This window comes from Salminus brasiliensis, chromosome 9, assembly GCF_030463535.1.
Source record: "Salminus brasiliensis chromosome 9, fSalBra1.hap2, whole genome shotgun sequence".
NCBI lineage: Eukaryota > Metazoa > Chordata > Actinopteri > Characiformes > Bryconidae > Salminus > Salminus brasiliensis.
In genome coordinates, this window is record NC_132886.1 from 25934218 (window position 1) to 25961260 (window position 27043).

Below are 27043 nucleotides of genomic sequence, written 5' to 3' on the forward strand. Positions count from 1 at the left end.
ATTTACCCAAGAAAAACCTCAGCTAGATAGAATAGATTAATAGTTCAAAGATACCTCTAAGCTTCAGACATTACTAAGCACAAGTTAATAAGGTGACCATAGTACTCTACTATTCGCCTAAGTACTCAGGAGGGTAGGAAGAGGAGGGTCTTCAGTCAGTCGGACACCCAGTGGAAGCCTGGAGTCTGGCCGCTCATCTTCCGTGGATTTTGAGGGATGGCAGGTCGAGCCGAGCTGTACTTGAAGCTCAAAGGAGCTGCCAGGGACCTCCTATTTAAGTACACGTGTGTGAAGACTGATAGAGCCTGAGTAGGGCCGTTACGTTACTTTAAGTTTTCGTTTGGATGTGGTGGAAGGTGTGTATAAATAATGGTGGCCACGCCCCTTTCCCCAGGGGTCGTGTCACACCATGTTGACGTCTAACATGCACATGCATGTAGGGCATAATCATATTAATACACACCCACAGTATCACACACACTATATCAACATTTAGAATATTAACATGTTTGCTATTAAATGTAATCACATTAATAATTTCTTACAATGTATTGATTCCTATTCCTGTATTGAAAAAAATAACTGTATCATGAGTCAAATACAGCACATTATATTCAATAGCACCAATACATTCCAACCACAGTCAATGTACATATGATACACTATATGGAGAAAACTATTGGAACACCTGCTGTTAATCCTGACTGTCTATACTGACCAGGGAAGACAACTCTACATGGACTAGACAAATCAGTGTCAGACATTAGTTGCAACTTACCTTCCATAGCTAATTAGTGCTTGGACACCAAGAACTCCCACCTGCAGCTATATTTTGACTTTGACCTTTGAATTTATAGTTTGAGATGGCTGTCACATATTGTAATGTATATTAAATTAAATCAAACTGTTGCCTACCTTTTAGGGCTAGCTCAATCACTTCATTAAATAATAATGGGAGGTCACGAGGCACTGCTTGAAGGTGGCCAGTAGAGCAACAGAGTTCAACCCACCTTTTGTCGCTTTGAGTTGGGCCATGTGAGCTACCAGACAGTTATGGAGCACAGGGCCAAAATGTAGAGCAATAGAACAGCTTAATCAAAAAAAAAAAAAAAAAAACCTTGGATACAGAAATCAGACCCAGGCCGCCACGATGCCGGGTAGCCCTGCCTCTGCCATTGCAGACATTCATGACATTCATGAATGCACATGATGAATGCAGTTGCACCAGTAACAGTCCCCAAAACTGTTACTGATGTTGGTTCTACACTATATCCAATTAGATTAGCACTAATTATGCTCTTTGTGACAAACAAGCACTTGGTTTAGTGCTCTTTAAGTGTTTACGCAACCCACAATACACTGAGAAAAGCACATTGCCTAAGCACAACCATACAACATTGCCATATTGCCCACCTCCACAGTACAGTCAGCATTACCATCATCCATCGTGTCTCTGAAAGCTGCAGTGGAACAACACAGCCGCTAGATGTCGCCAAATGACTTACAGAGCGCCCCAGAGCGGCACTACAGCAGAAAGCCCTCTGCCAGCCTGCCTCTGCTCGTGCCTCTGTCATGTGGGCATGTGAGCGACTCTTTGGGGAAGGGGTGTGTGTGTGTGTGTGTCTGCGCGCGCGCGATAGAGAGAGCTCAGGCAGAATCCGCGGAGATTTAACAGCTCTGTCCAGCTGTGCGCTTCTAACTCAACATCCGCCATGTTGTTACGGGGGCTGAGGACTTGACACACACGCACACGCACACACACACACACACACACACTCTGTCGAGTGTAAGCGGCAGCTGAAGGGGCCACGACTCACCTCTAATGTCTGACTTCAACAGTGACTGACGTTGAGCGCCTTGCTGAAGAGTGTGTGTGCGTGCGTGCGTGCGTGTGTGTGTGTGTGAGTGTGTGACTTCAGCAGCAGCAGCTGTGTGTCAGGAGATGAAGCGAACTCGACTCGAGTGAAATGCACTTGGAGGAGACTTTGCTGTGAAGGACGAGGGAAGGCTCTGTGCTTCTCACAGGTCAAGCTCCGAATATTTTACACTTTTAAGAGTGAGTGTTTGAGAGAGTGTGTGTGTGTGTGTGTGTGTGTGTGTGTGTGTGTGGCATGACCTCGCCAGGAGCTACATTGCGTTGGTCACTTTGAAATGTTTTGATGAAATGCATTGATGAAGTATGAGTGGAGGTGCCAGATGAATGACGTATGTATGTGTGTGTGTGTGTGTGTGTGTGTGAGAGAGTGAGCTATTAAGCTGAAGTTGTCTTCCTATTGGAACTTTCCGTTCCACCTTAAACAGTGCAGCAGATGCAGTCTGCATTCTGGGGCTTAAGGTGGAACGGAAAGTTCCATTAACAAGAGAACTTCAGCCTCCTGTTGTGTGGATTGTGTTGTGCAGCCCATCATGTAGATCATGTGCTACACAACCACTATTGCTGGCTTAGCCCAAGTAGACAAAACAGCTCAGAAAACCCTTACTTAATACTTGTATGGAAAATAACTACAATGACTTGGAATGACTTCTAATGCATGCATTCATCTACTTTCATCTGCCCCCAGTGCTGACACAGATGTGCACATGCACTCACACAGCTTGTCTCGTCCCTGTGGAGAAGAATTACCAATAGGACTCTAAGCCAGGCGTGGGCTATAAAAGGGGGGTATAAAGCAGAGAAAGACTTCTTCCCTGGACTGTGAGACAGTGACTTCAAAAAAAGCAGGAGAAACTTTTTTTTAATACCAATGAATGAGCATGTGTCCCATTATTTATGTCCATATAGTGAACGTCTATATTTGAACACAATGTGGCCCAAAATGTATCTAGCAAGTGTGTGCTCTGCTTGTACCTCTGCTTTTGTCAGTTTGTAGTTTTCACCCTGTAGCTGCTCTGTATGCTGTGTCATGCTGGATGAATAGACCAACAGAAATGTTTTACAATATTAATAAAATAATAATAAGAATATACTTTTATTTTACATCTATTGACAGTTAAGGATGTTTTTGCTTTTCCTGTAAAATCACCATTTTGGAGATACAGGTTTTTCATTGGACAGCGATGATGTCCAACATGCAGACTGACAAATAATTACTGTAGGTATTTCAGACAGTCACGTTTGACTGGGTTCCTTAAACAGCTTGTAAAGTGTGTAAGTGTAAAAGTTTTAGGTCAAAACCCTGTTGTATTAAATAACGTATAGAACTGCAGTAGTTTCTTACTAAGTTCTAACTGCATCCACCATCTGTCAGTGTCGAAAAATGTTTGGTAGGCTCTTTTCGTCTCTCTTGGGATTCTCTTGGTCTAAAATAAAATCTTGGTCCCAGATAAAGAGCTAACGTATCAGAATGCAAAGACATTTTGGCAACGAGCGTTTTAGTTGGGCATCTGAAGTTCGCCTCTCTAGTTTAAATTGGGAGATGCTAGGCTAACGCTCCAGTCTCATTTCCATTAATATGTTAAGAACTGCGATAGGAAGGTAAAAAAAAATAACTGAGATGTGCCCAGTTACAAAATAGTCCAGATGAATATAAAGCTATGAAGCTAAATATGAATGACTAAGATGCCTCTGAACAAAATGTAGAAGGATGGTCCAAATCCAGCAAACCATTACTTGAGTAGATGGTACTGAGTGGATGTAAATAGTTACTGGCCATGTGGAAGTGTGTGTGAAAGCAAGGGAAGGTTAGCAGGCTTCTCGTAAACATCGTAGACCCATGATTGACTGCATTGCCATATGTGTATGAATTGGAAGTACATCCAGTCACCCCAGGCCGGCCATTACAGGAAACTTTTTTTTTCTCCCATCCAGCTCCTGGACCACTTTCTTCTCTCTCTGACATTGTTTATTCAGCACTGTTTTACATGCGGTGATATCCATTTTATGTCGAGCCTCAATACGTGTTGTACTGTGCAGCATTGGTCATATACAGGTTGTGAGAGCTGATAGTGATACTAGTGATATAAGGCTCCAGTAGCCAAGCACTGTACATCTGGTTTAAGATTTTTTTTTTTTTGCCTCTTTCTTGCAGTTTTAGTGTATGTAAATTGTATAAAATGAAATGGAAGTCAATGTAAAATATTGGTATCTATTGGTCCATTCATCCAGAATTAGTGACACAGCTACATGGTTCAAAAGGTGGAGATGTTTTTCGCTGGACATCAGCAATATAAAGTTCCAAACACTGTTTGTTCATTGCACAGAACTACTTTTTAAAATGCCTATTACCAGCAAAATACCACATATAAAATGTAATGCGTTATGCATGGGAATGTGTATAACATGACTAACTTACAAGACCTTCCCTATCTCAGAAGAGCCCATTTCCTTTTTATTTTTATTTATTCTTATTTATTTATTTATTTATTTACTTTTTGTGGTAAGTTGGCTATTTTAAATGGATATTTTCTGACCCTTCTTTATCCCTTACAATTTTACAGGCTATTTACTCTACTGGTTGACTGATATGTAGTTTATCTACGTATTGATTGATTCATCTTCTTTAAAAACTCAGCCCAGTCTAAAGTACTTAGTTAGAACTGGGCAAGGCTTAAAAGACGAATTTCATGAAAAATCAAACAAACATGCTTAATTACTCCCACCAGATGCAGTCGATCAGTTGATCAGACCTGTTTGGTTTCTAAAATGCTATTTTATTTTTTTATCACAAAGGAAGATGCTTGGCTAACGCTGGACACTAGAGTTAGACTGTCCCCAGGCTTATCCCTGTAAACCAGTGCCTAGAAAGCATACATTTTTGGTTGTTTTATTTTATTTTATTCTATTTTAGTCCATAAAACAAAAATAAACCTCTCTGCAGAGCTGGATTGTTGGGCTGCCATTCTGAGTAATAGGATCCACTTTAACCATGGTACGATATGTGGTGTTATTCTGTGCATTGCAGTCCAGTTTTAAAAGTGTAATAATATTACAGTGCTGGTGATTACGGGAATAATGTAGTTCTAGTTTTAATTCCAATGTTAAATATAACTATATACAGCCTGTCTGTTGCTTTTTAATACATTTTTGTAACAAATAAATTAATATTTTAGAAGTGTATTTACAGAGGTGAGATTGGTGACAGCCTAAGTACAGTGTTTGGTAGCAACATTAGCCTAGCATCTCTCATTCTAAATTAAAGGAGCACACCTCAATTACCAAACACGTCTTAGCCAATCGAATGCATCTGGGTAAGGTGATAAATCAAGCTGATTGCGAGTGGAACGTTAAAGAATGGAATATACACTACGAGGAGTAAATACTAGTAGCACTATACTGTTTGTAGAATATTGTTGACAGAATATGATTTTTATTAGAACAAAATGCAGAAAAAAGTTTTGCGTGATGTTGGTCATTTTGCCTCCACAGTGGGACTTGGAATTGTAACAAGACCTTATTTATTAATTTAGCATGTTCAAAAATAATTTCCCACTAATGGCCCAGATGTTCGAGGGTCTTGGACATGGGTGTCCATCTTAAAATGAAAGCCCTGGTTAAAATACAGAACAATACTTAAACTCTGCGGTAGCACCACAGTTTTAACCCATCTTCAGAGAATCCTGGGTTATCTGTTCTGTACAAAACTTCCAGAAAAAAAAACATTATATTATAATATTGTCAGTATATGATTATGTATAACTACATAACATGATATGATTAGCAATAGAGTAAAAAACCCATTACTATAATCACTGAGGAGCCAGTAGACTTTTCTGAACAAGTGAAATAATACAAGAAAAGACACAATCCTGCACCTCATGATTGGGGTTATACATTGGGCCCAGGCCATCCCCCTCACCCATACGCTAATCACCCACTACATTGCAAACTCTTCACAGGGGTCATCAGATAGACACCTCCCTTCAGACCCACTCCCTTCTAAGCTCACTTCACAGAATGATCACTTAACCAACTGCATAACTGTAGAACCACACTGACCTCCCTGGTGACTAAGGCTGTAACTAACCCCACTGGCACCGGTCCATGCATGCTCAGTGCCACCACTTCCATGTGGACTCTACACACTAGAACAACAGCCATACCGCACAATACACACCCGCACTACAGTGACGTAACTCTGGCCTCTGGCCTCTAACTCTAGCGACTGGCCTCTCCATACATTGCCCTTGACTCCAGACTACTCCAAAACTGGAAGAGGAGTAGGAGAATCTAAGATATGCCATGGATTAATCCGCAGTTGTTGTTTTGATAACTGCTTATCATTGAGGAATTTCCACGAATATCATGCTTCTAGTTTGAGGCTGCAGAACTGTGAAATCGCTCCATGCTTTGCTTGACGCAGATGAAGAATGCTGAAGCGTGTGGAAGGAAGTACTTCCAGCGGGAACCCAAAGGGGGAGAGCATTTTTGCAGCTGTGATTCGCTGTTTTGGACGGCGTTATGGTTAAAGCCCTATGGATGGGGTGTGTATGTTTGAGAGACTGCGCCTGTGTGTGTGTGTGGAGATGAGTTTGTGGGGGTCAGATGTGAGAGTGTTTTGACTGCAGATAGCAAGACCTAGCGTTGCAGTTAATGTGATTAAAGGTTTTCAAATGCAGTTTAGCAGGGATTAAAGCTATAGCATGGTTTTAATGTGTGGAGTGTGTTTGTGCGTGTGGGGGCTTGTCCCATAAAAACAGCTGCATAAACAGATCGGATATTATTGATGACTGCTCTTGTGTTGTGCATTACTTTGCACGTTTAGGTTTTCTCGCACGTCTGTGGGACTGTTTACGCTAGACCTAGTGACCTCAGCAAGGGATAGAAGAAACGGAAAAATACTGTTGTTGTGTGGGTCAGGTCTCTTTTAATTGAGTGTATAATGCAGGCCAGAAGCGCTCTTAAATGTTGGATGTTGGTGTGTGTGTGTGTGTGTGTGTGTGTATGTATTTGTGCAGTTGTGGGTTATTTCCTCCAGGCTAAAAGATGATGTAATTAATTAGTTTGTGTTACTATCTATAGTCTATCCAGCATTTCTCTGTGGTTTTAGTGGAGGCTGGCTTGTTTCCGCTGTGTGAATGATGATTATGTCACACTCCATGTGTTCTGGTCGGTGCAATAAAGTTCACACTGTTTACTGATTAACACTTTCATACCTACATTTAAACCATTTCTGCTTTTTATTCTGCTATATTCTCCTGTATAATGTATTTTGCTTTTGGTGTAAACTAGCATTTAAACAAGGCTTTAAAGGAGAAGGAAAATTCCCTTCTTTTCAATGGAAGTCAATGTACAAATATTTTATTCCAGGTCATTTTGGAGCATTTGGGGCATTTCTATTGGTCCATTCACCATGAAATCCTGACACAGTGTAAAAAAACAACAACTGCCAGCTTTAAACGTCAAAAGAAATGGAGATGCAAGGTTTGCACAAGATCAACAAAATGTTCAGAGGAATATACTTCACACTGTAGTCGCTGTTTACTGTTACTCAGATCTACAGAACCAAAGTAAGTATTTCCATAGTGATCTGGCTCAGATTCATCAGTCATCTGAGAGCAGGAGAGATGATCTTGGATCCACACTCTTATAAGTAGTTGATTGTAAATAAGAGAAGAGTCTGATCCAACCTCAGGTCTTCTTTATGAACATGCTTCCATAATCCTGTTCTGAATATGTGCAAATGCTCGCTTGGAAACTGTTCACAGGTTCACACACAAAAGGTTTAGTTCTCCTAAAGAAACAGTATGTGATGTTATGTTAACAGCCATAATGAATTTCTACATTACCATTTTCCACCCTGTGTGTGTGTGTGTGTGTGTGTGTGTGTATGTGTGTAAATGAGCTTGGTTCCCTGTGCTGTGTTTAAAAAGTAGTCCAGGCTGAAACACTCAGCATGAGTGAGTGGGGGCTCAGCTGCTGTTGGCTGAATAGGCAGATATCCAGTTGTGGTCCCAAGTTTACATGCCCTCATCATGGACATGAATGTGTTGGCAGTTTTGGTCTCCCAGTGATTTCTTTGAACTGTTCTTTTTTGGTGGCAGAATGAGTGAAAATATATATCTTTGAATAAAAAACATCTCAAGACGCTCAAGTCACAATTATACTGCCAGGGTCAAAACAAATACATACACCCAACAAAAAGTTCTGAAGGCCTCTTAACTTTCTGTTTGTGTTTATGATTGGCTATGCACAGTACAATGGGAAAGTCCAAGGAGTTCAGTGCAGATCTGAGAAGGATGATTGTAGATTTAAGTCAAGAATGACTCTTGGAGTCATTTATAAACAGCTTTAAGTTTTAAGATCGTCAGTTCAAACAATTGTACAAAAGTACAAGTTATTGGGAGGTGTAGCCACCTTGCCAATGTCTAGAAGGTGAGAGGAAATTGGTCTGGTGGAACACCAGTGTCATTGTCTACAGTCAAGTGAGTTTTACATCACCGTGGACTGAGAAGCTGCTGTCCAAGACGTCTGATTAGGTGACGAGGGACATTTTATGTCTGATTGTAACCTTTTTTACCCAATTTGGATTGCCAGTTACCCACACATACATATTCTTCCCCATGCATACATGCAATACTCCTGACACTGGGAGGGCGGAAACACATGTCTACTTCGACGTGTGTGTAGCCAGCCTTCCCCTCTTTTTCCAGACGGCCACCGATGCAACATCACCAGGCAACCAACAGCCATCCAGCTTTGCACTGGAATGATGTGGGGTGAAAGTGTCATCTACCCACTCTGGAATGAACAAGGCTAATTGTGGTCTCTCAGGGGGGAGGGGTGGGGGGGTTCTGGCTGCCGATGGCTAGCAGGATGTTGCAATTTCAGACAGCGATCCTCTGGTCAAAGTCACAGAACCTTCGTTCACTGGACCATTCAGGGATATTTAACCAAATATTATATGTGCTGTATGAGATTCCTGCCCCTGTGTTGATTTACAAAAAATATATATATTAAAAATTGTACATCAAATTCTTGTTTGGTTCTTATATTACAAATGTATTAACAGTTCAAATAAATCACTGAAAGCCCAATGTTGCCATGACCTTGCACATAATGAGCACTGTGTAGACTTGTGTTTCTGTGAAATCACTAAAACAGCAACGTCTGTGGGCTGTTTCTACAGCTTGATTTCTATAAATGGATTACATGAACTGGATTAGCATTATTTACATACTACCCCAAACCAACATGGATACTTTAAGCAGAGGCTATTAGGCCAATGTGTACGCTATTTATCTGAATAATATATATATATATATATATAAATTTTTTTTTTTTTTTTTCCTCCCCGGAGTTTAAGGGGTTACAGTTTAAAAGAGCTCTAGTGGTGAAGAATTTTCCACAAAAATATTGCCAGATTATCAAGCCAAATCAGTAACTGTCAGAAAATGAACCACAGGCACAATACGTCAGTGCAAGCTGCTTTATCTTTGTCTTAAAAAAAACATTCCACTCAACGAATCAGGCTGATCACATCCTTCCAGCTTTTTCAGGCCTGTTTGTTATGTGCACCTCAATCTCATTAACTGGCAAAGCAACATTACAGATAAATCGTTAGCCTCAACAGAGCAGCCTTTATTGCTGGAATAGGTATTTCACATATTTTGGACTGCTAATATTTCGACTTTCAACAACATGTGTATATTACTTTGTAATATACTTACCAAAACTGTCAATTCTAACTTTTAACAATACCATCTGGTCAGTATACTGCCGGTATTTCATTAGCGTTTACAGTGTTCACAATACAATATTTTTTTTCTTTTTGTTGCATTTGTCAAACACAAACATTGCAGATGCCTCACTGCAGACTGTAGACTATAGTCTCTTCATTCAAATGAAAATCTGGCCAAAAAAGTGCTAATTTTAAAAGCCCAAAACTGTGATGTAACAGTTAGGTGTTGCATGATGCCAGTTTTTCACGCCCAGTACCAATAACAATACTGCAACCTTGACAGTACAATAACAGTACAATCTAATACTTAACCCTTAGATTCCTATGCCAGTTTAGACATTTCTGACATTTTTTTTTTCATAACTTATACATAAGTTTAACATAATTTAAATATTAACATCATTTTCACAAATCGGACCATGTTTTCATCATGAGCTTACTTCATGCCAGCAGTTGGAGTTTTTCCCCAGTTTGGGAAAAATATGGTGTTGCTAGTTCCAAACCAGGCCTTGCTGACTGCGGCATTTCCTGTGCCAGTGTCTGCAGTTGGGGAGCTCAGACTCGCCACATGACAAAGTCAAAGCCAGGGATGCAGGTGGGCTATAAGCTAATAGACTTTAACATACTAAACACACATTAGAAGAGAAAGTATCAAAGCTGACCTGTCTAGCTAACCGCACACCACCCTGTCACAGTGCCGTAAACCAAGCAGTGACACCAGAGCTTTGATTTTTTTTAAGAAGTCTACCATGAAAGAAAAATGGTTGTAAGTATGCTTAATCATTCACATTTAGCGGGCTGATGATCGCCACAAGGGCGGCGCCATTATCTCTTAAATGACTGAATTTGATTCGAGTAGTAGAATGCACAACCATCGTTATCTTCTTTTCTCTGTTTTAATGATTTCAGTCTAGCTGTAAATCCTCTCTTTGGGTAATCCCCACAGAGTCTCAGGATTAAGATGAAAATATTGAAGGGGCGAAGAGTGAGTCTCTCTCCCTCTCTCTCTCTGTTTTTCACTCTCCAGAGAGGATTAGGATGAAAATATTGAGGGGTGAAGCGTGAGTCCTGGAAATCATCACACTTGGAGATCAGATTTCTCTTTGATTCTGTAATCTCTGAGCGAGAGAGGTTTCAGAGTTCATGTTATCAAAAGAAATACTGGGCAAAGCATTAGTTGAAAAGAGTGTGTTGGCTCGTGTTGTGGAGAGGAATGTGAGCGATTGCCCAGCCAGACAAGTTCCTCTCATAGCTCTTTGGGGACTTCTAGAAGTGTGGGTTAAAGTGGCTGTTATGCACAGATTTGATCTTTAATAGATGTTGAGTTCAGGATTTAGGCATTGGAAAGCTGGGCCTAGGCCAAAGGGATGCACTTCCAAGCACTCTTTTGGCTAGCTTTGTGTTCCACTCAGATGCGCCAGTGGTACTGGCCTTGCTTTTAGTGTATTTACTGATAGGGCCCAGCTAATAATGATGGTAATAATATAATAATAATATTTTATTATAATAATAATAACAAATAGGCTTTGATTTGTGTGTACAGTAATCATATAGGCCTCAAACAAAGCCAGCAATCTTTACTAAAAAGCTCCAACATGAAGTGTGATGAAAATGCTTTACGCCAGTCATTTCCATTTAAATTCTTACATTTTTAATTGCATAATTATGAATGTGCATCATTCATGCATATTATGATGTAGCAGTGCTTGCTGTGGAATCTTGCACTTTATATGCGTTTGTTGATCAACTTCTAAGAGAAGGCTAATTTCTGTTAGCCTGCCAGTAGGTTTAATATTCCACAGCTACAGCTATACCCTGCACATGCTGTAGCCAGATCTGAAGCTTGTAACAGACATTAACTCTGTCTAACCTTGTTACTGGAAGAATGTTTTAGCATCTTACCATAAAGTCTAAGTTGCAGGTATTCAAGAAACTGGTTACAGGTGTGTTACTTGTGTGGAAAGCCGGTTTGCCATATGGAAGTGTTTCGGCAGGGTGCGAGTGATGAATTTTCTGTTACGCTACTGAGAGTTTTTTTGCCTCTGTAGTGTGGATAATTAGATTCTTGGTGGTTTGTTTTCCAGTAGAATACAGCACGGTAGCAGTCTGATGATTAAAACCTTTTGGGTGGGAGGGATGGGTGGGACTGGCATCATTAAAGAAATTAATAGTTTACTTTTAGGAGAAGGATCATTTTGATAGTGCGTATTCTGCCAATTAGAAAGAGGACGGATCCTCCAAGGTCAATGTTAATGGCTTTAAGTAATGAACTGAAATTGAGTGTGGGCATGTCTGACAGCTGGAGGAAAGGCCCACATTTGTGATGTGCTGGTTATGTAGGGAGATAGGTAAAGTCTTGATGGTTGTGTCAGATTAGTTCATGCTGGTGAAATGATGGATTATTTGGTCCATGTTAATGGAGGAATGGGATTATCCATAATTTTTGAATATATTAATGGTTTAAATGGGTCTCTTGGAAAGAGGTGGGGTTTTGTAGAAAGAGTGGACGAGTAAAATGCCATCTGCATGTAACCTGATTTTATGTTCTGTGTTGGATGTTTGAGTACCTTTAATGGTTGTGTTTCAGTGAGTAGCTGTTTTTTGAGTGTGTTAGTCTTACCGGTGGCCATTGGTGAAGTGTAAATAATTTGAATTATATATATATATATTGTGCAAAGCCTAATTTATGTGATGATGTTAATACAAACCTCTAGGTTGAAGTCCAGTGTAACATTTGTTGTTTGCACAGGTTAGTGGCTGAGTGTCTACTCCTAATGAAGTGGTGGAAACCTAAAAAAAAATATCTATACAGTATACATACAATGGAATATACTATTTTTCCTAATGGAGTCCTTCAAAGTGAAAGTGTTGAAAATGTACTAGACTCCTATTAAATGCATTTTTTAAATTACAGTATGCTCAAATAGCATTTTAATTGGTTATACATATAAATGTAATAAGATGTCTGTGTGTGTTATAGGTGTTGCCATGGGCTGTGTTCAGAGTAAGCAGGATAAAGCTGCACCTCAGAAGACAGAGAGTTCCTCTCCTGCAGCCCAGTCTGCTGCTGATGCACAAGGACATTATGGACCTGAGCCTACACACCCCCCTCAAAACCAGGCCCCACACACCACTACACTCAGCGCTTCACACAGCTGCACACACACCAACACACTCGTGCCTTTTGGTGGTACAGCAGATATAACACCCTTTGGAGGTATTTCGTACTCTACAACTGGAAGCAGCACGTTTCCTGGGAGCGTAACAGGTGAACATGGTGAACTCAAACTTTTTTTGTTTTTACTTTGTTTAGTCATATTTGTCTAACTGGATTAAATAAACAGTAATGTAGTTTAGATTACATTTTTTGTGAGACAGTATGCAGTTCTGCTTCCAGCTGTGTTTTTGACCCCCATTTAACTGTGCTGTGTTGTGGTTGCTAAGCAAACATACATCTCACTGTCTTTCCTTTCTCTGCTGCTTAAAATACCTGGAACGGTCTGCAGCACAACTGCATAGTGCCTTATAAAGCTTTAAACACAGCATAGCACGTAAAGGCTACACATACTCTGTGTACTGATTTTAGAAACATTCAAACCAGAAGCTTTATAAAAAAAGGCAAGTGTGACCATGCTGTGCCGTAAATGGATAAAGATACAGTCACTGCCATGAGAGTATGGTGATTGGACTTTAATGGCAAGTCGACAACAGGGCCTGGAATGGGTTGTACAGTGGTATGGCAGTTTAAGGAGGAATAAGGGGATGTGGTCTGGATTCAGATGAGTTTACATTCAGACCAAGCAACAAACAGGGACATCTGAGAGCTTTTACAGGACAGATTTTTTAGTTAAACTTAGTTGTTTGTTGTTGTTTTTTTTTGTGTTTATTTTCTGATAAATTCTTAAACTTACGTAAGTAAAAGAAAGTAGTGGTCTTAAATAATTTTCTCACTTAGGGAGAAGGTACCCAGGACTTTTGGTTTCTGCATTTTACTATATATCTTCAATCAGTTCTCTTTAGAGAAAAGATCTTTTTTGTAGATTCAGATACAATTGTGGGTTGTTAAGATCAGCTGATATAATTGATAGAGCTCTAGAAACTATTAGGGATGTAACAGATCACAAAAACTCCCAACACCAGTCACACCACTTACTGCTTTGTCTGTATCTTTTCACTGAAACTCTGCGTCGGAAACACTATAAAAAGTAACTGCTGTACAGTAAAACTGTCTACAATATTACACTTTGCCCATTAATCCGTGGTGGGTGATCTGTACACCACTAGTAACCATGTTTTTACATATTTAATTGCATAGTAAGGTGCACTCTAAGGAACACTCTTCTTTCCTTCATTCTTTCTTAGGTGGAGTCACTTTTTTTGTTGCACTCTATGATTATGAAGCAAGGACAACAGATGACCTGTCGTTCAAGAAAGGAGAGCGCTTTCAGATCATTAATAACACGTGAGTGTGTTTAGTTTTTTTTTTAAGATAAGATAATCCCCTATTAGTCCCACAGTGGGGAAATTCACAGTGTCACAGCAGCAAAGGGATATCAAGACATTCAGATGCAAAACATAGATACATTACCATTATATACACAATATAAATAATAGAAGTAAAAAACTCAGAGGAAAAACAATATTATTTAAAGATTTTTTACAGATAATTGCAAATTGACTCTTAATTGCACATGTGGGAAGGCAGGAAAAAATTACACATTGCACATTGTATTGTTACATTGAGGGACCTCTATTCCCTAAACATGTTTGGAGTTTAAGTGTGTGTGTATGTGGTGCGCTGGGAGAAGTGGTGGTTGTGGAGTCTGACGGCAGCAGGAAGGAAGGACCTGCGATACCGCTCCTTTACACACTTGGGGTGAAGCAGCTTGTCACTAAAGGAGCTGCCCAGTGCTGCCAGAGTCTCATGCATAGACATAGACTCACAGAGCCGACCCTCTTTATGAGTTGGTTCAGTCTCTTCTTGTCTGCTGTCGAGATGCTACTGCCCCAGCAGACCACTCCATAAAAGATGGCAGATGCCACCACTGTGTCAAAGAAAGTCCTGAGGAGGGCTCCCTGCACTTCAAAGGACCTCAGTCTCCTCAGTAGGAAGAGTCTGCTATGCGCTTTTTTGTTACATTATTTCTTTTTTTCTAACATTAAGTATTTAAAGAAACAGGATCATGGCTCCCCTTGCGTTTTCTCTTATATACTATATACTATGCATGTGTTTTCATAAGAGAGTCATTTATTTGACTGGTGTAGCTTAGAAGCGATGATGGGTGGCCAGCTGTTGATCTGAGCACATGGCAACAAGATTAAGAAGCATGTAAACATTTCCCTGAATCAAGTTTAACCCCCTTCAACTCTAAAGACCTCTAAATGGGCCAACGTTTACGCTCTACCCTCTCAACAACTTAACCTACATTGTAGTTGCATAACAGTTACTGAAGCCATTTAAAGCAGAATCAATAAACAGAAACAAATCAGTTACAAGAAGAATGCTTTCTTGTATTTTCTGACAGTTAATTTATGTGCATGTTGCTGTAAGTACTTTGTTTCAAAATATCAGCCTGTTTTACTTACTTAGCAAAATTTCAGAAATTGGAAGTGATATACAAACTCTTACTATGCACTCCCATCACATACACTCCCTGCACTCACCTGCATTTGGGACTGCGGTGGGCACAGTGGCACCACTAGGATTAAATCCCCAAACCCTGAAGCACATCAGAAATATTCTCAAAGGGGTTTTACTTTTATTATTAATGAAATAAATAAAACCAATGATACAATAAAAACATATACTTTATTCCGTAACAACTTATACTTAATAGTTATTCCATAACTAAATATTATAAATTATTCAGTAACTATCACAAATGAATCTGTAACCACTATGAATTACTAAGTAACTACCATAATTTCTTTAAAAAGGGATGAATTATACAGTTACTACTACAAACGATTGAGTAACTACAATAAATGGATCAGTAAATACTGTGACTTTTCAATAACTAGTATACATTATTTAATAACTCTAAAACCAATGTAATAATTTGCTAAGTATTATAAAAGTAACATATGTAAAGAATGTAGGTAAATTGAAAGTAATATTTTTTCTTTCTCTCTGTCGAAGTGAGGGGGATTGGTGGGAAGCGTGTTCTTTAAGTTCGGGTCTACAGGGCTACATCCCCAGCAACTATGTGGCTCCAGCAGACTCCATTCAGGCTGAAGAGTGAGTCCTTTTATCACTGTTATTCTGTTTATACTTCGGTGACACACCCACTGTTCTTTACAGCATAGAAGCTGAAGTTCTCAGTAGAAATTATAAGAGCCTATTCAGATAGTGAATTTACAATTAACACCAGATTTGAGCTCAGAAGTAGAAGAGAAGATATTCTAGCAGGATCTGATTTTGTATAAGACCAGAATCTGCTTGTGTGTGTTAGGTGGTACTTTGGTAAAATGGGGCGCAAAGATGCAGAAAGACTTCTTCTCCAGCCCGGCATCCAGAGAGGCATGTTTCTGATGAGGGAGAGTGAGACCACTAAAGGTAATGATGGATGGATAGATGTGGAAGAAGGGTTCTAGGCAACAAATCTGAACAAGTGATTAATGTCTGACCTCCTCCCTTCTTCTGTGCAGGTGCATTCTCCTTATCTATCCGTGACTGGGAGGAGGATAAAGGAGAGAATGTGAAACACTATAAAGTTCGGACGCTGGACAGTGGAGGATATTACATCACTACACGTGCTCAGTTCAGCACACTCCAAAGCCTTATCAAACACTATACCGGTAAATCTCACCCCTCCTCCTCTCTCGCTATCTCTCTCTCTCTCTCTCTCTCTCTCTCTCTCTCTCTCATATAACATAATAAGTACCATCAGCAAATCTTGGTATGAAAGCCAGCATCTACACTCTTCAAAATAAAGGTTCTTCCAGTAGTTCTTTGAGTGATGCCATAGACATCTTCTAAAGAATCACCCTTTTTAACCCTCTGGGGTCTAAGAGTGTTTTCCTGATTTTTGCAGATCTTCTCAAATTTGCCCTTAAAGACACTTGTATATAAGGCAATACCCATGTCAAAAATAATCTCAGTTCTTGCTATAATAACACCCCATTTGACCTAGAGCACTCTGACCCTAAACCTGAGAAACTGTCTGATTTTAGAAATTAATTTTTTCTGCAAAGTCACCCCTTTCCTCATGTGGACAAATTGTTTTGGTGCTGGAAATAGGTTAACCAGAGTCTTAGCTTTACAAAAGTAGTGGAATGATTTATATATATATCCTTTAAAATAATACATTATTATTAGAAACTTAAATATGAAATAGAGTGTCATGCTATGATGGCCTTAATTTCTTGCATAGTAACAAAATTGCAGCTTGCATGTGGATACTGCCACTCAAAAAGAACAGATTTAGAATTAACCCATAGATATTTAGCATTAATATAGCCAGTGTGCTGTAGTTTTATTGTATTGTATTTTATTGTATTATTGTATTGTATTAATTGTAATCCTCTGAGTGGTTGGATACACAGTTAATCCACAGCTACCATTAAAAAGTGTGCTGGTATTGCAGAATAGGAGCATTATTGATCATTTTAAATGAGCACAAAATGAAGCAGCTTCTGAGAGTGTACTGTAAGTGTAAGTGTAATGCCAGTTCAGACATTTGAATCTTTCTCTAACTGCTTCTGTCTTTCTCTTCACTCTAGCCCACTCAGATGGTCTGTGTCACAAGTTAACAGGAGTGTGTCCGACAGTACGGCCACACACACAGGGTTTAGCTAAAGATGCATGGGAGATATCCAGAGACTCTCTCGCTCTGGAGGTTAAACTGGGCCAGGGCTGCTTTGGTGAAGTTTGGATGGGTAAGTACACTCACACACACACACACACACACACTCTAAATTCAGTAACATGAATACTTGTATACTTACTCTCCTCCTAGTAGCGGAACTACAAATTATTATTTTTTTGCTTTTGATGTTTATTGAAGATGTTTTGATTTGAGATGAAAAGATGAATGTAGGAATAATGGAATATGCGACTGGCATGTGTCTCTTGTCTTCAGACACTCTGATTATAATGTAGTTGTGGCACAGGGCCTAGAGAAAAGAAAACAGGCAGATCTCACAGTGGAAATGCCTACATTTGTGGAATACCGAGGAAATGGGACCTTTCGCAACAAAGAAAAGACTATAGGGGACTCCTGTAAGAGTCGACTTACAACTGAGAATCATTGGTTGGGCATTGCAAAGCACCATACCAGAACCACTTATCAACACTACCATGCAACCACTTGGGATACCATAGCAAACATCTGGGATACCATAACAACCACTTAGCAACACCATAGCAGCCACCATGGATATGATAACAACTACCTAGCAACACCCTATCAACCGCCTAGCACCTGTGATACAATGTTTTTTTTTTGTAAATTTTACAGTTTCTACATAAACGGTAAGGACAAACATTAGGGATACCTGCTCATGTATTGTTTTTTTTCCAAAACCAAGGCTTAATTAAAAAAAGTTAATCCAGCTTTTGTTGGAGTAACTGTCTCTACTGTCCAAATAAGGCTTTCTACTAGATTTTGGAGCTTTGCTGTGAGGATTTGATCGCATTCACTGACAAGAGCGTTAATGAGCTCAGGATCTTGGAGGATCACCACCCACCTCATCCTCAATATCCCAAATAATTTCTGCTGGATATAGCACCATAATTTCTGAAAACACAGTTCCACTGCTCCATAGCTCAATGCTGGTGGGCTTTATACCTCTCTAGCCCACCCCTGGCATAAGGCATGGTGCCAATAGGTTCATGTTTATCTGCTCAAGAGAGTCCTATTATATTGGCAGTACTTCTTTACAGGGACTGGACAAGCTGTGTGTGCATCTGAATATCAGTGTCAGAAACTTGCTGAATGCATTCTTAAGCAGGGGCATCCACAAACATTTGGACATGTAGTGTAATTCTCTCTTTTTGGATCAGGCACATGGAAGGGCAGTACTAAAGTAGCGGTGAAGACGTTAAAGCCGGGCACCATGTCTCCAGAAGCTTTCCTTCAGGAGGCGCAGATCATGAAGAAACTCCGACATGACAAACTGGTGCAGCTTTACGCCGTGGTGTCCCAGGAACCGATCTACATAGTGACGGAGTTCATGAGCAAAGGTGCATCTCTCTCTCTCTCTCTCTCTCAATAACAAAAAAAAAACAAAAAAAACAGATAGTTTAAAGATACGTGATTCTGTTATAATGCTACTTTTCTACAGTCACTCAGATTTCAACTGATCTGTAAGAAGTTATAGTAAAAAAGTAAAAGAAAGTATTTTGAAAGCTGGAGAACTAAATGTATAATAAAATGAACCTAATACCTGATATTTCAGATATTGAGGCAGATAAGAAATTGTAAATAAAGAAATGTGCAGTATATTATTTATTTTTTAATAACTTCTTAAGGATTCTGGATTATTGATTTAACACATAAGGATGAAGGCATAGATCCTACTTCTAGATCCTACTTCTAATGTAATAACCTGTTAGGTTTAACATCTGCTCTCCAGTGTTTGTGCGATTGAGAACATGTGTGTATCTAGAAATATCTATTTCTGTGTCAAAGCTGAGCTGTGTCAACCTGCATGAGCTCTTTCAGTTTACAATAATAAACAAACTACAGAACAGCAGGTTTAAGGTACCCCTGATATTCATTAAAAAACAAAAGATTAATGTTTCGTGCTAAAGGCTGTTGAAGAAGGGAAAATGAGAGGTCTGTGGTTTGCATCACATAAAACTGATAGATTATGCATGCACTCATATGCTCATTTGCTATCAGGGGGTCTTTAATGCCAAAATGTTCCCAGGAGAACATAGACAGCAGGAGATCTTTGACAGCTTCTTAAAGTCATACTATCTCAAGGGTCTAAAGCTCGTGCTTTCTTAGTGAAATTCACTGTCCAACAATATGGCAAGAGGAATTTATGTCATGCTTTTGTATTCCTTGCCTATTATGCACTTTTCCATGCTCTTCATTTTTGGAAGGCTGTAGATAGTATGTAAATGTAAAGATTCATAATAAAAAACAACTCAATGTAAAAGACACAGCTCAGTATTCATCCGTAAAAATGTATATCTAAGAATAGATCTTTTTATGACATATTTGGAGATGATTTTCTTTTACATGTGTATTCATTTATTTTGTTTCTACATTTGTTTTCCAGTTTGATCAAGCTCATTTATTTGTCGTTTTCTCAGGCAGTCTTCTGGACTTTCTTAAAGAAGGGGAAGGGAAGCTCTTAAAGCTTCCACAACTGGTGGACATGGCAGCGCAGGTTAAACTCTTTTTTTCTGATTGTCAGATTGTCTGTCTAATACTAGTAACAGTTGTACTAAAAGTAGTACTAAAATTAGTGGGAACAGTTGTATTACTAACAGTAGTAGTAACAATAGTCGTAACAGTAATGCTAAAAATTAGTAGTAACAAATGTACCAACAAAAGTAATAGTAATAATAGTAGTAGTAGTGACAGTTGTATTACTACCAGTAATAGTAGTAGTAGTAGCAGTTGTTCTAAAAGTAGTTGTAACAGTAGCAGAAGTATTAGTAGTAGTAGTAATTGCTGTTCTAAAAATAGATATAACAGTTGTACGAAATGTTTTAGTAGCTGTAGTAGTAATAGTAGTAACAGTTATTCTAAAAGTAGTAGTAGTAGTAGTAGTAGTAATAGTAACAGTTGTACTAACATTAGTAATAGTAAGTATTAGTAAGTAGTATTAGTAGTAGTATCGAACCCACACCCCTGTCAGTAATATCCCGAAGCGCTAACCACTGAGCCGCCACTGCCCTTCCAGTTCTAACTGTAGTGGTAGTAGTTACAGTCATTGTGGTAATAACAGTAGCTATAATTACTGTAGTAGTAATGATAAAGTAGTAGAAATTAAAGTAGTAGCAGACGTTGTATTATTTTTTCCTTTATTCCAGCAATGTTTGCAGTTTACTTCATTGAAAGACCCTGTGTTGGAATTTGTTTTTTGCCTTGTTTTTTTATTCAATTTAACATTAAGTAATCCAAGTAATCCTAGTATCAGCAAATAATCAGATTACAGTACTTTTATCTTTTGACTTAGGTTATAAATTACATTTTAAACAGGTAATCAGTAATCTGTATGCAGTGAATACATTTCTAAAGTGACCCTCTCATATCTGTGTGTGTGTGTGTGTGTGTGTATTTTGTGTTGGTCAGATCTCTGATGGGATGGCGTTTATTGAGAGAATGAACTATATCCACAGAGACCTGCGGGCAGCCAACATCCTGGTCACCGACAACATGGTGTGTAAGATCGCTGACTTCGGCTTGGCCAGACTCATCGAGGACAACGAGTATACGGCCAGACAGGGTCAGCTACAGCAACTAGTCTGTTACTGCTTTCTATAGATACCTGTCTCTTTTGTTTCTGCTTTTTTGTCATCCATTCACTTTTCCATTGCATTTATGTGGCAGTTAAACACAGTTTTTATCTCACCTTTTATATATACTAGAGATTTATGGACAGTTGTCTCTGGGGCCCAAGCTGCTCCAATTGAAGGCAGCCAGATACTGTATGGGCCAAAGTCATATGAAGTTCACAATCTGTATAAATCTGCAAAGAAAGCAGAAAGCAATCAGATGTTACGGGAACCCAGACGAGTTTGGTAATGGTTGCATGTTTCTGTGCCATAGAATCATCATCATGCCAGCCTACCCAAAATCATAAGTGTATCCTTTTTAAAAGGTGGAATATGTGAAGTAAATACAGCATCTGGACAGACGTCACTGGAGCAGTAACTTCAGCATTCTAAATTCATCCATTATGTTTGGAGTAACCACTGGGAAATGCACATGAATGTCATTTATTTAACGTGCATAGCAGGACTAATGGATTCCCTTGTTCAGTAATGATGTGATTAATGCTTAAAGTTTAATATGAAGCATCTGTACTGTTTTTGGACCCTTGCAACAAACAGACTCAGTTGTTTTTAGGGGAGTGCTGTCCAATGTTACTTTGCAAACTTTTTCTGTAATTTATAGTAAGGTGAGGAACATGCACTGAGAGTCAGGGCTTAGAACCGGAATGAATAAATCCAGCACTTCCCAGCAGAAACAATCATTTAACATTAATTTTGTTACATTATACATATGTTTTAATACTTTGGTACTCAATTCCACAATTCCAAATGAACACTTCCGTTCAGGAACAGTTAAGGATGATACATTTTCAATTGTTTTTTGTTCCAAGCAAAACTGTGTATTTATTTATATTGTTTCCTTTTCATTCACTCATAGACTTTTAGGGAGGCCATGAAAAGGGAGTGATGTGGGCTTACTGAGAGGTTAATCCAGCTGTTCATGGAGTATTAGTCCCGAGTTGGCACACACAAAACAGCTGCTCAGATGCACAAACAGAAATCACACTTTCTTGCACTCTTTGTTAAACTGTTATACTGTACTGCTTTTATGTGGTACTTTTTTACAATGTTGTAGTTCTATTATACTGTGGCTTATGATTACTAACAGTAGCAGTAGTAGTAGAAGCATTAGTAGTACTGTTAGGACTAGTAGAGCATTACTACTGCTACCACTTATTAGTATGATTAGTAGTAGTAGTAGTAGTAGTAACAGTAGCAGTAACAGTAAGAATAGTAACAGTAATAGTAGTGGTAGTATTATTAAAGGTAGACGTAGCTTAGTAGTGTTAGTAGCATTAGTGGTAGTATAATAACAAATATTATTGTTATTATTAGTAGCAGTAACAGTAATAAGAATAGTAACAGTAATAGTAGTGGTAATAATTTTAAACATAGAAGTAGCTTAGTAGTGATAGTAGTAGTACAATTTTATTAGTAGTAGTAGTAACAGTAAGAATAGTAACAGTAATAGTAGTGGCTGTACTATTAAAACTAGAAACAGCTTAGTAGTGATAGTAGCAGCAGTAATATCAGTAGTAGTAGTATTTTTCATTATGGCTGTTGTTAAACCGTTTGCATTTCATAATAATGCCTTTTCCTCAGTATTCTGTTGTCTTTCTGGGACACTTTCTAGGTGCTAAATTCCCAATTAAATGGACAGCTCCTGAGGCGGCACTCTACGGCAAATTCAGCATTAAGTCTGACGTGTGGTCCTTCGGTATTCTGCTCACTGAACTCGTCACCAAGGGGAGAGTCCCTTACCCAGGTTAGTTAAGCAGCTACATACAGAGGCCTGGTTCAGGCATTAACACCCACCCTTAGTGCTTCAAGAATTAATTATACTTTCACACTAACTATAACTAATTTTATTATGGATTGTGGGTCTGTGTGGGTGAGTGATGAGCAGAGGTCACAGCAGCTGACAAAGTTCTTTGTTTCACTCACATACTCTTACTTTCTCTCTCTCTCTCTCTCTCTCTTTCTCTCTATTGCCCTCTTTTTTTCTTTAGTAGCAGATTAGTTGAGTCCATCTGTCTGCTGTTGTCAGATTGAGTGTGACTCTTAGTTTTGCTCCATCTCTCTCTCTCTCTCTCTCTCTCTCTCTCTCTCTCTCTCTCTCTCTCTCTCTCTCTGTCTCTCTCTCTCTCTCTCTGACACACTCCCACTCACACATCTGTCTCTTTTTGTCTCACAGTTAAGCACTCCTATAGAAACAAATGCCAAAGCACCGTCAAGCATTTCTCAATCCTCTTCTTTTTTTCTTTGTATTTTTCAATCTCTTTCTCTCTCTCTCTCTCTCGCTCTCTCTCTCTCATGTGTACTCTTAGGTATGGTGAACAGAGAGGTGTTAGAGCAGGTGGATCGTGGGTATCGTATGCCGTGTCCTCCGGCCTGTCCGGCGTCTCTGCATGAGCTGATGCTGCAGTGTTGGAGAAGAGAGCCAGATGAGAGGCCCACGTTTGACTACATAAAGGGCTTTTTAGAGGACTACTTTACTGCCACAGAGCCGCAGTACCAGCCCGAAGAGGAGCTTTAAAACTTGCAGGAACGCTGCACACATGGGTCGCTTATTCAGTAAACGATTTCCTTCTTGCTGCATCTGTAGTAAGTAAACTACCAGTGACGGCAATTTCAATGCATTTCTCTGTGCTTAAATAGCAACGGAAAACGCGTTGACTCGAAACTCACTTATAATACAAACCAAGGGGCAGTCGCTGGATTCTTTCAGCGAAGACTAATACAAAATAAGACCATGAATATAGGTCAGTTGTTCTTTCGGAGATGGTGCTAGTTCTCCAGATGGAAGAATTTCCAACATAGTTTCCAGAAAAGATGCGTGGGTGGAATTTTCACAGGCTCCTGACTGATCGTGTATGGATACCAGATAAGTCTAGGGAAAGTAACCAGAACTACTTTTTGCCGGGTCAGGGGTCAGATTTAGAAAAGTTTTTTTCCCTGTTGGCTGGAAGCCACAGATTTAACTGAACAATAGCTGGCAGGCTCCGCATATGTCAGAGAAGACATGTGCTAGTCTTCACCCTCCTAGCGTTGGGGGCATTGCTAGTGATGAGTGGGAGTTCATGTGACCCGGGATTGGGTATTTGGCCTTCCAAACTGGGTAGAAAATAAGAAATAAATAATAAAATAAAACTATAATACAAAATTATACATACATTTTCAAACAAATGGAGGGAATTCAAATGGAAAGTAATCACAAGATACTTACAAACCCAAGAAATTGTGTTAAAGATGGGCCCAACACACACTAGTTCATGTTGGAGAAAGTATGGAGCACAAATTGGAAATCATACTGTAGCCCTAAGCTAGAGATCTTTTGGAAAGATATTTTGATGCTCTTAAGAAAGTGTTTCAATGGAATAGGAGCAACCCAGGATAGCATAGAGGGGAGGGCCAAGAAATATCTCTTAGGGATATTACTTACAGTAGTACCTGAAGTGTATCACAATGAAATGGATGACACTAGACCCCCAACAAATAGCTAATGGACCCAGAAGGTGTGGGATGTTTTTACCAAATGGAGCAAATAACCTATTCATAACGATGGATATTTACTAAGCGATGGAGCCCATACGTTGATTTATTAATACTACAATTAAATATTATTATACCTATTCATTTGGCTATTATGTAGATACTCTTGTTTGTTAATGTAATTTGAAAAAAGAAAAAGAAAACCAGACTAAGGAAGAAAAAAGGAATTCAACTGAAGAAGCAGTAGTGTCAATGTTTCTATGAACATCTAGGAATCTGTAGAGTCTGTCTTTTTCACTGCATCCTGTTGCCAGGTTGTAAGTGACTTAGATCCAGAGTTACGAGGCTGTGAAGGCATGTCGAGAGTGTCGTCTCTGCCTCTCGCTGTGTTTAATCGGTTGATTCGAGATTGTTCTGAACATTTAGTGATATTGTTGGTATTATCTTGTATGCAAGTGCTTTCAAAGGTGGATTTTAGAAGATATGCAATAATTGAGAGTTAGTTAAGAGAAGTTAAGATAAGTGTTTATCTTCAGATTCTTTGTATGTAAGTGTAAGTGGTTATATAGCCATAGATTTCAAATACGGCTTGGTCATATGAGTAAAAATATGTAAAAAGTAAAAAGATGTTTTCACTACACACAATATTTATCATGATATTTTGATATGCAGACAAAATACACCAGTAGTGGCAGATTCTTAAAAACTACTAAAATTACTAAAAACTACACCCATACTGAATATTTGCAGTGTTCTTTAAGCACTGGCGATATCCACTAGATGCTCAAAAAGAATATTGTATATCACATTAACAAAATTTAGCATGATGCAACAAAATAGTGTCATATTTTCAAACATTTCATCCATAATTTATAAACATTGATTGGTGGAATTTAGTTACTGCCCAAAGGCATCTATTATAAGTGAGTATCAAGTCATTGATTTCTTTCTAAGTACATGGAAATGCTTTAGAATGACCGTCAGTGGAAATTGACCATACAGTAAAGGTGTGGCAGACAAGTTGGAGTATTCCTTTCCCATGGAGCCAACAAACCAGCCTGAGAAAGATGTGTTGGATATAGAACAATACTTAATAAGCACATTATCTCTAACCAATGAAAGCATGAACTCTTTTATAACTGGTACATTATGAAGCCAGACTGTGTCAGAGAACGTCCTTTACCTGCTCGATTACCTGCTCACAGCGTTACACACAGGTATGCACATACGCAAAGGCCACCCCTAGTCCTCGTGGGTGCTGCTGGTAAAAATATGTAAGAATATAATAGACTGGTCTGGCACATTTCTTAGCATATTTGTTTTTCTCTGCGGACACAGTGCTGGTCACTCCATCTGCTAAGAGATTTTTATATATACAGTATTAATCTTTGCTACATTTCAGCTTTTATTCAGTGTTGCTAAGGAAACTGAAAACTATTAGTTTTGTTGTTCACGGTTTCAGGGCCCTACCCTGATTTTTAACCCTCTATGTTTGCGTTAACCGTCTTGCTAACTCTCCATCAAGCTTTGCTTTGACACTTAATACCTATTACCTGTTTTACCTGTCTTTCTTCTGGTTGTTCTCATGCTGTTAAAAGTCGAGTGTCTTTTAAATGCATCTAATTAGAAGTGCCATTTAAAAAACAAACAAACTGAAATGTGAAAGTGTGAAGAGGCCTGTTGATGAGACTGATCTAAAAAAAACTGAACCTGAAAGGAATCCCTGACTGTTGAGATATAATTCTTTATTTATTATTACCCAGAAATAAAATGTGTTCTTTGTTTGTTTACTCTCGTTCTTTAATCCACTGAGAATAATAGAATAGTAAAAGTCTTAATTTACCATAAATATTTCATTCAACTTTTCCAGCTTTAGCTAAAGTGTGACATCACCCAAGAGAACCATGCTACTTGTCTTATTTTCCAGTACAACCATATGACATCATCATGACAGTATCTGTTTGTAATAAGATTCTATAGTTCTTCATATAATGTCTGTTTAATGACTTTATTGGTAAAATTACAATTTGCTTAATAGGCTCCAGTATAAATGAACAACAATCCCTTAAGCTATAAAATAAATGGAAAATATAACGTTGAAGGATAATAATATTATTTTAAAAATAAAAGCACTGCCTAGTGTCCAAGCTTAATATGTTTGGATGGAAATCATCAGATAAATGTTCATGTCTAAATTGGTCACACACGTTTTTTGTAGTCCCCTCAAACCTACGTCAGAGTAATCTGTGACGCTTACTTCACAGGACAACATGTAAATAAAGTTATGGAGGAAAAAGTATGAGGAGCAACAAATTTAAATGGATATTGGGCCTGATATTTGATCAACTACAGGACTTTAAATACTTTGACATTTTGAAAACTAAAGATCTAAATGATGTTAAAGTTGAACAATCAACCCAGTAGGCCCTAGTCAAACAGGGTCTAAAATATCCCAGATAATAAGAGGTGTATTAGTACA

General features: G+C 38.8%; 1 protein-coding gene across 2 annotated transcripts; it reads left to right on the top strand.

Annotated features, from left to right (window-relative positions):
• Nucleotides 1-1589: 1589 nt before the first annotated feature.
• Nucleotides 1590-26354, top strand: LOC140562405 (tyrosine-protein kinase Yes-like). Of its 2 annotated transcripts, none has more exons than XM_072688030.1 (12): nucleotides 1590-2025; nucleotides 12598-12894; nucleotides 13980-14079; nucleotides 15757-15855; nucleotides 16070-16173; nucleotides 16266-16415; nucleotides 17340-17495; nucleotides 18622-18801; nucleotides 19882-19958; nucleotides 20870-21023; nucleotides 22706-22837; nucleotides 23400-26354. In XM_072688030.1, the coding sequence occupies exons 2-12, from the start codon at nucleotides 12606-12608 to the stop codon at nucleotides 23606-23608; spliced, it is 1650 nt and encodes a 549-aa protein (XP_072544131.1). In that variant the 5' UTR covers nucleotides 1590-2025; nucleotides 12598-12605; the 3' UTR covers nucleotides 23609-26354. The 2 variants fall into 2 exon arrangements, with proteins under 2 accessions (XP_072544131.1, XP_072544132.1); XM_072688031.1 differs by having other exon boundaries at nucleotides 12598-12885.
• The last annotated feature ends 689 nt before the right edge of the window (nucleotides 26355-27043 follow it).

Excerpts from the sequence above, each read along its gene's own strand:
- LOC140562405 (XM_072688030.1), top strand. The coding sequence starts at position 12,606 with ATGGGCTGTGTTCAGAGTAAGCAGGATAAAGCTGCACCTCAGAAGACA. Across the intron at positions 16,416-17,339 it reads CCTTATCAAACACTATACCG|CCCACTCAGATGGTCTGTGT; the intron begins GTAAATCTCACC and ends TCTTCACTCTAG. Across the intron at positions 22,838-23,399 it reads GGGGAGAGTCCCTTACCCAG|GTATGGTGAACAGAGAGGTG; the intron begins GTTAGTTAAGCA and ends GTGTACTCTTAG.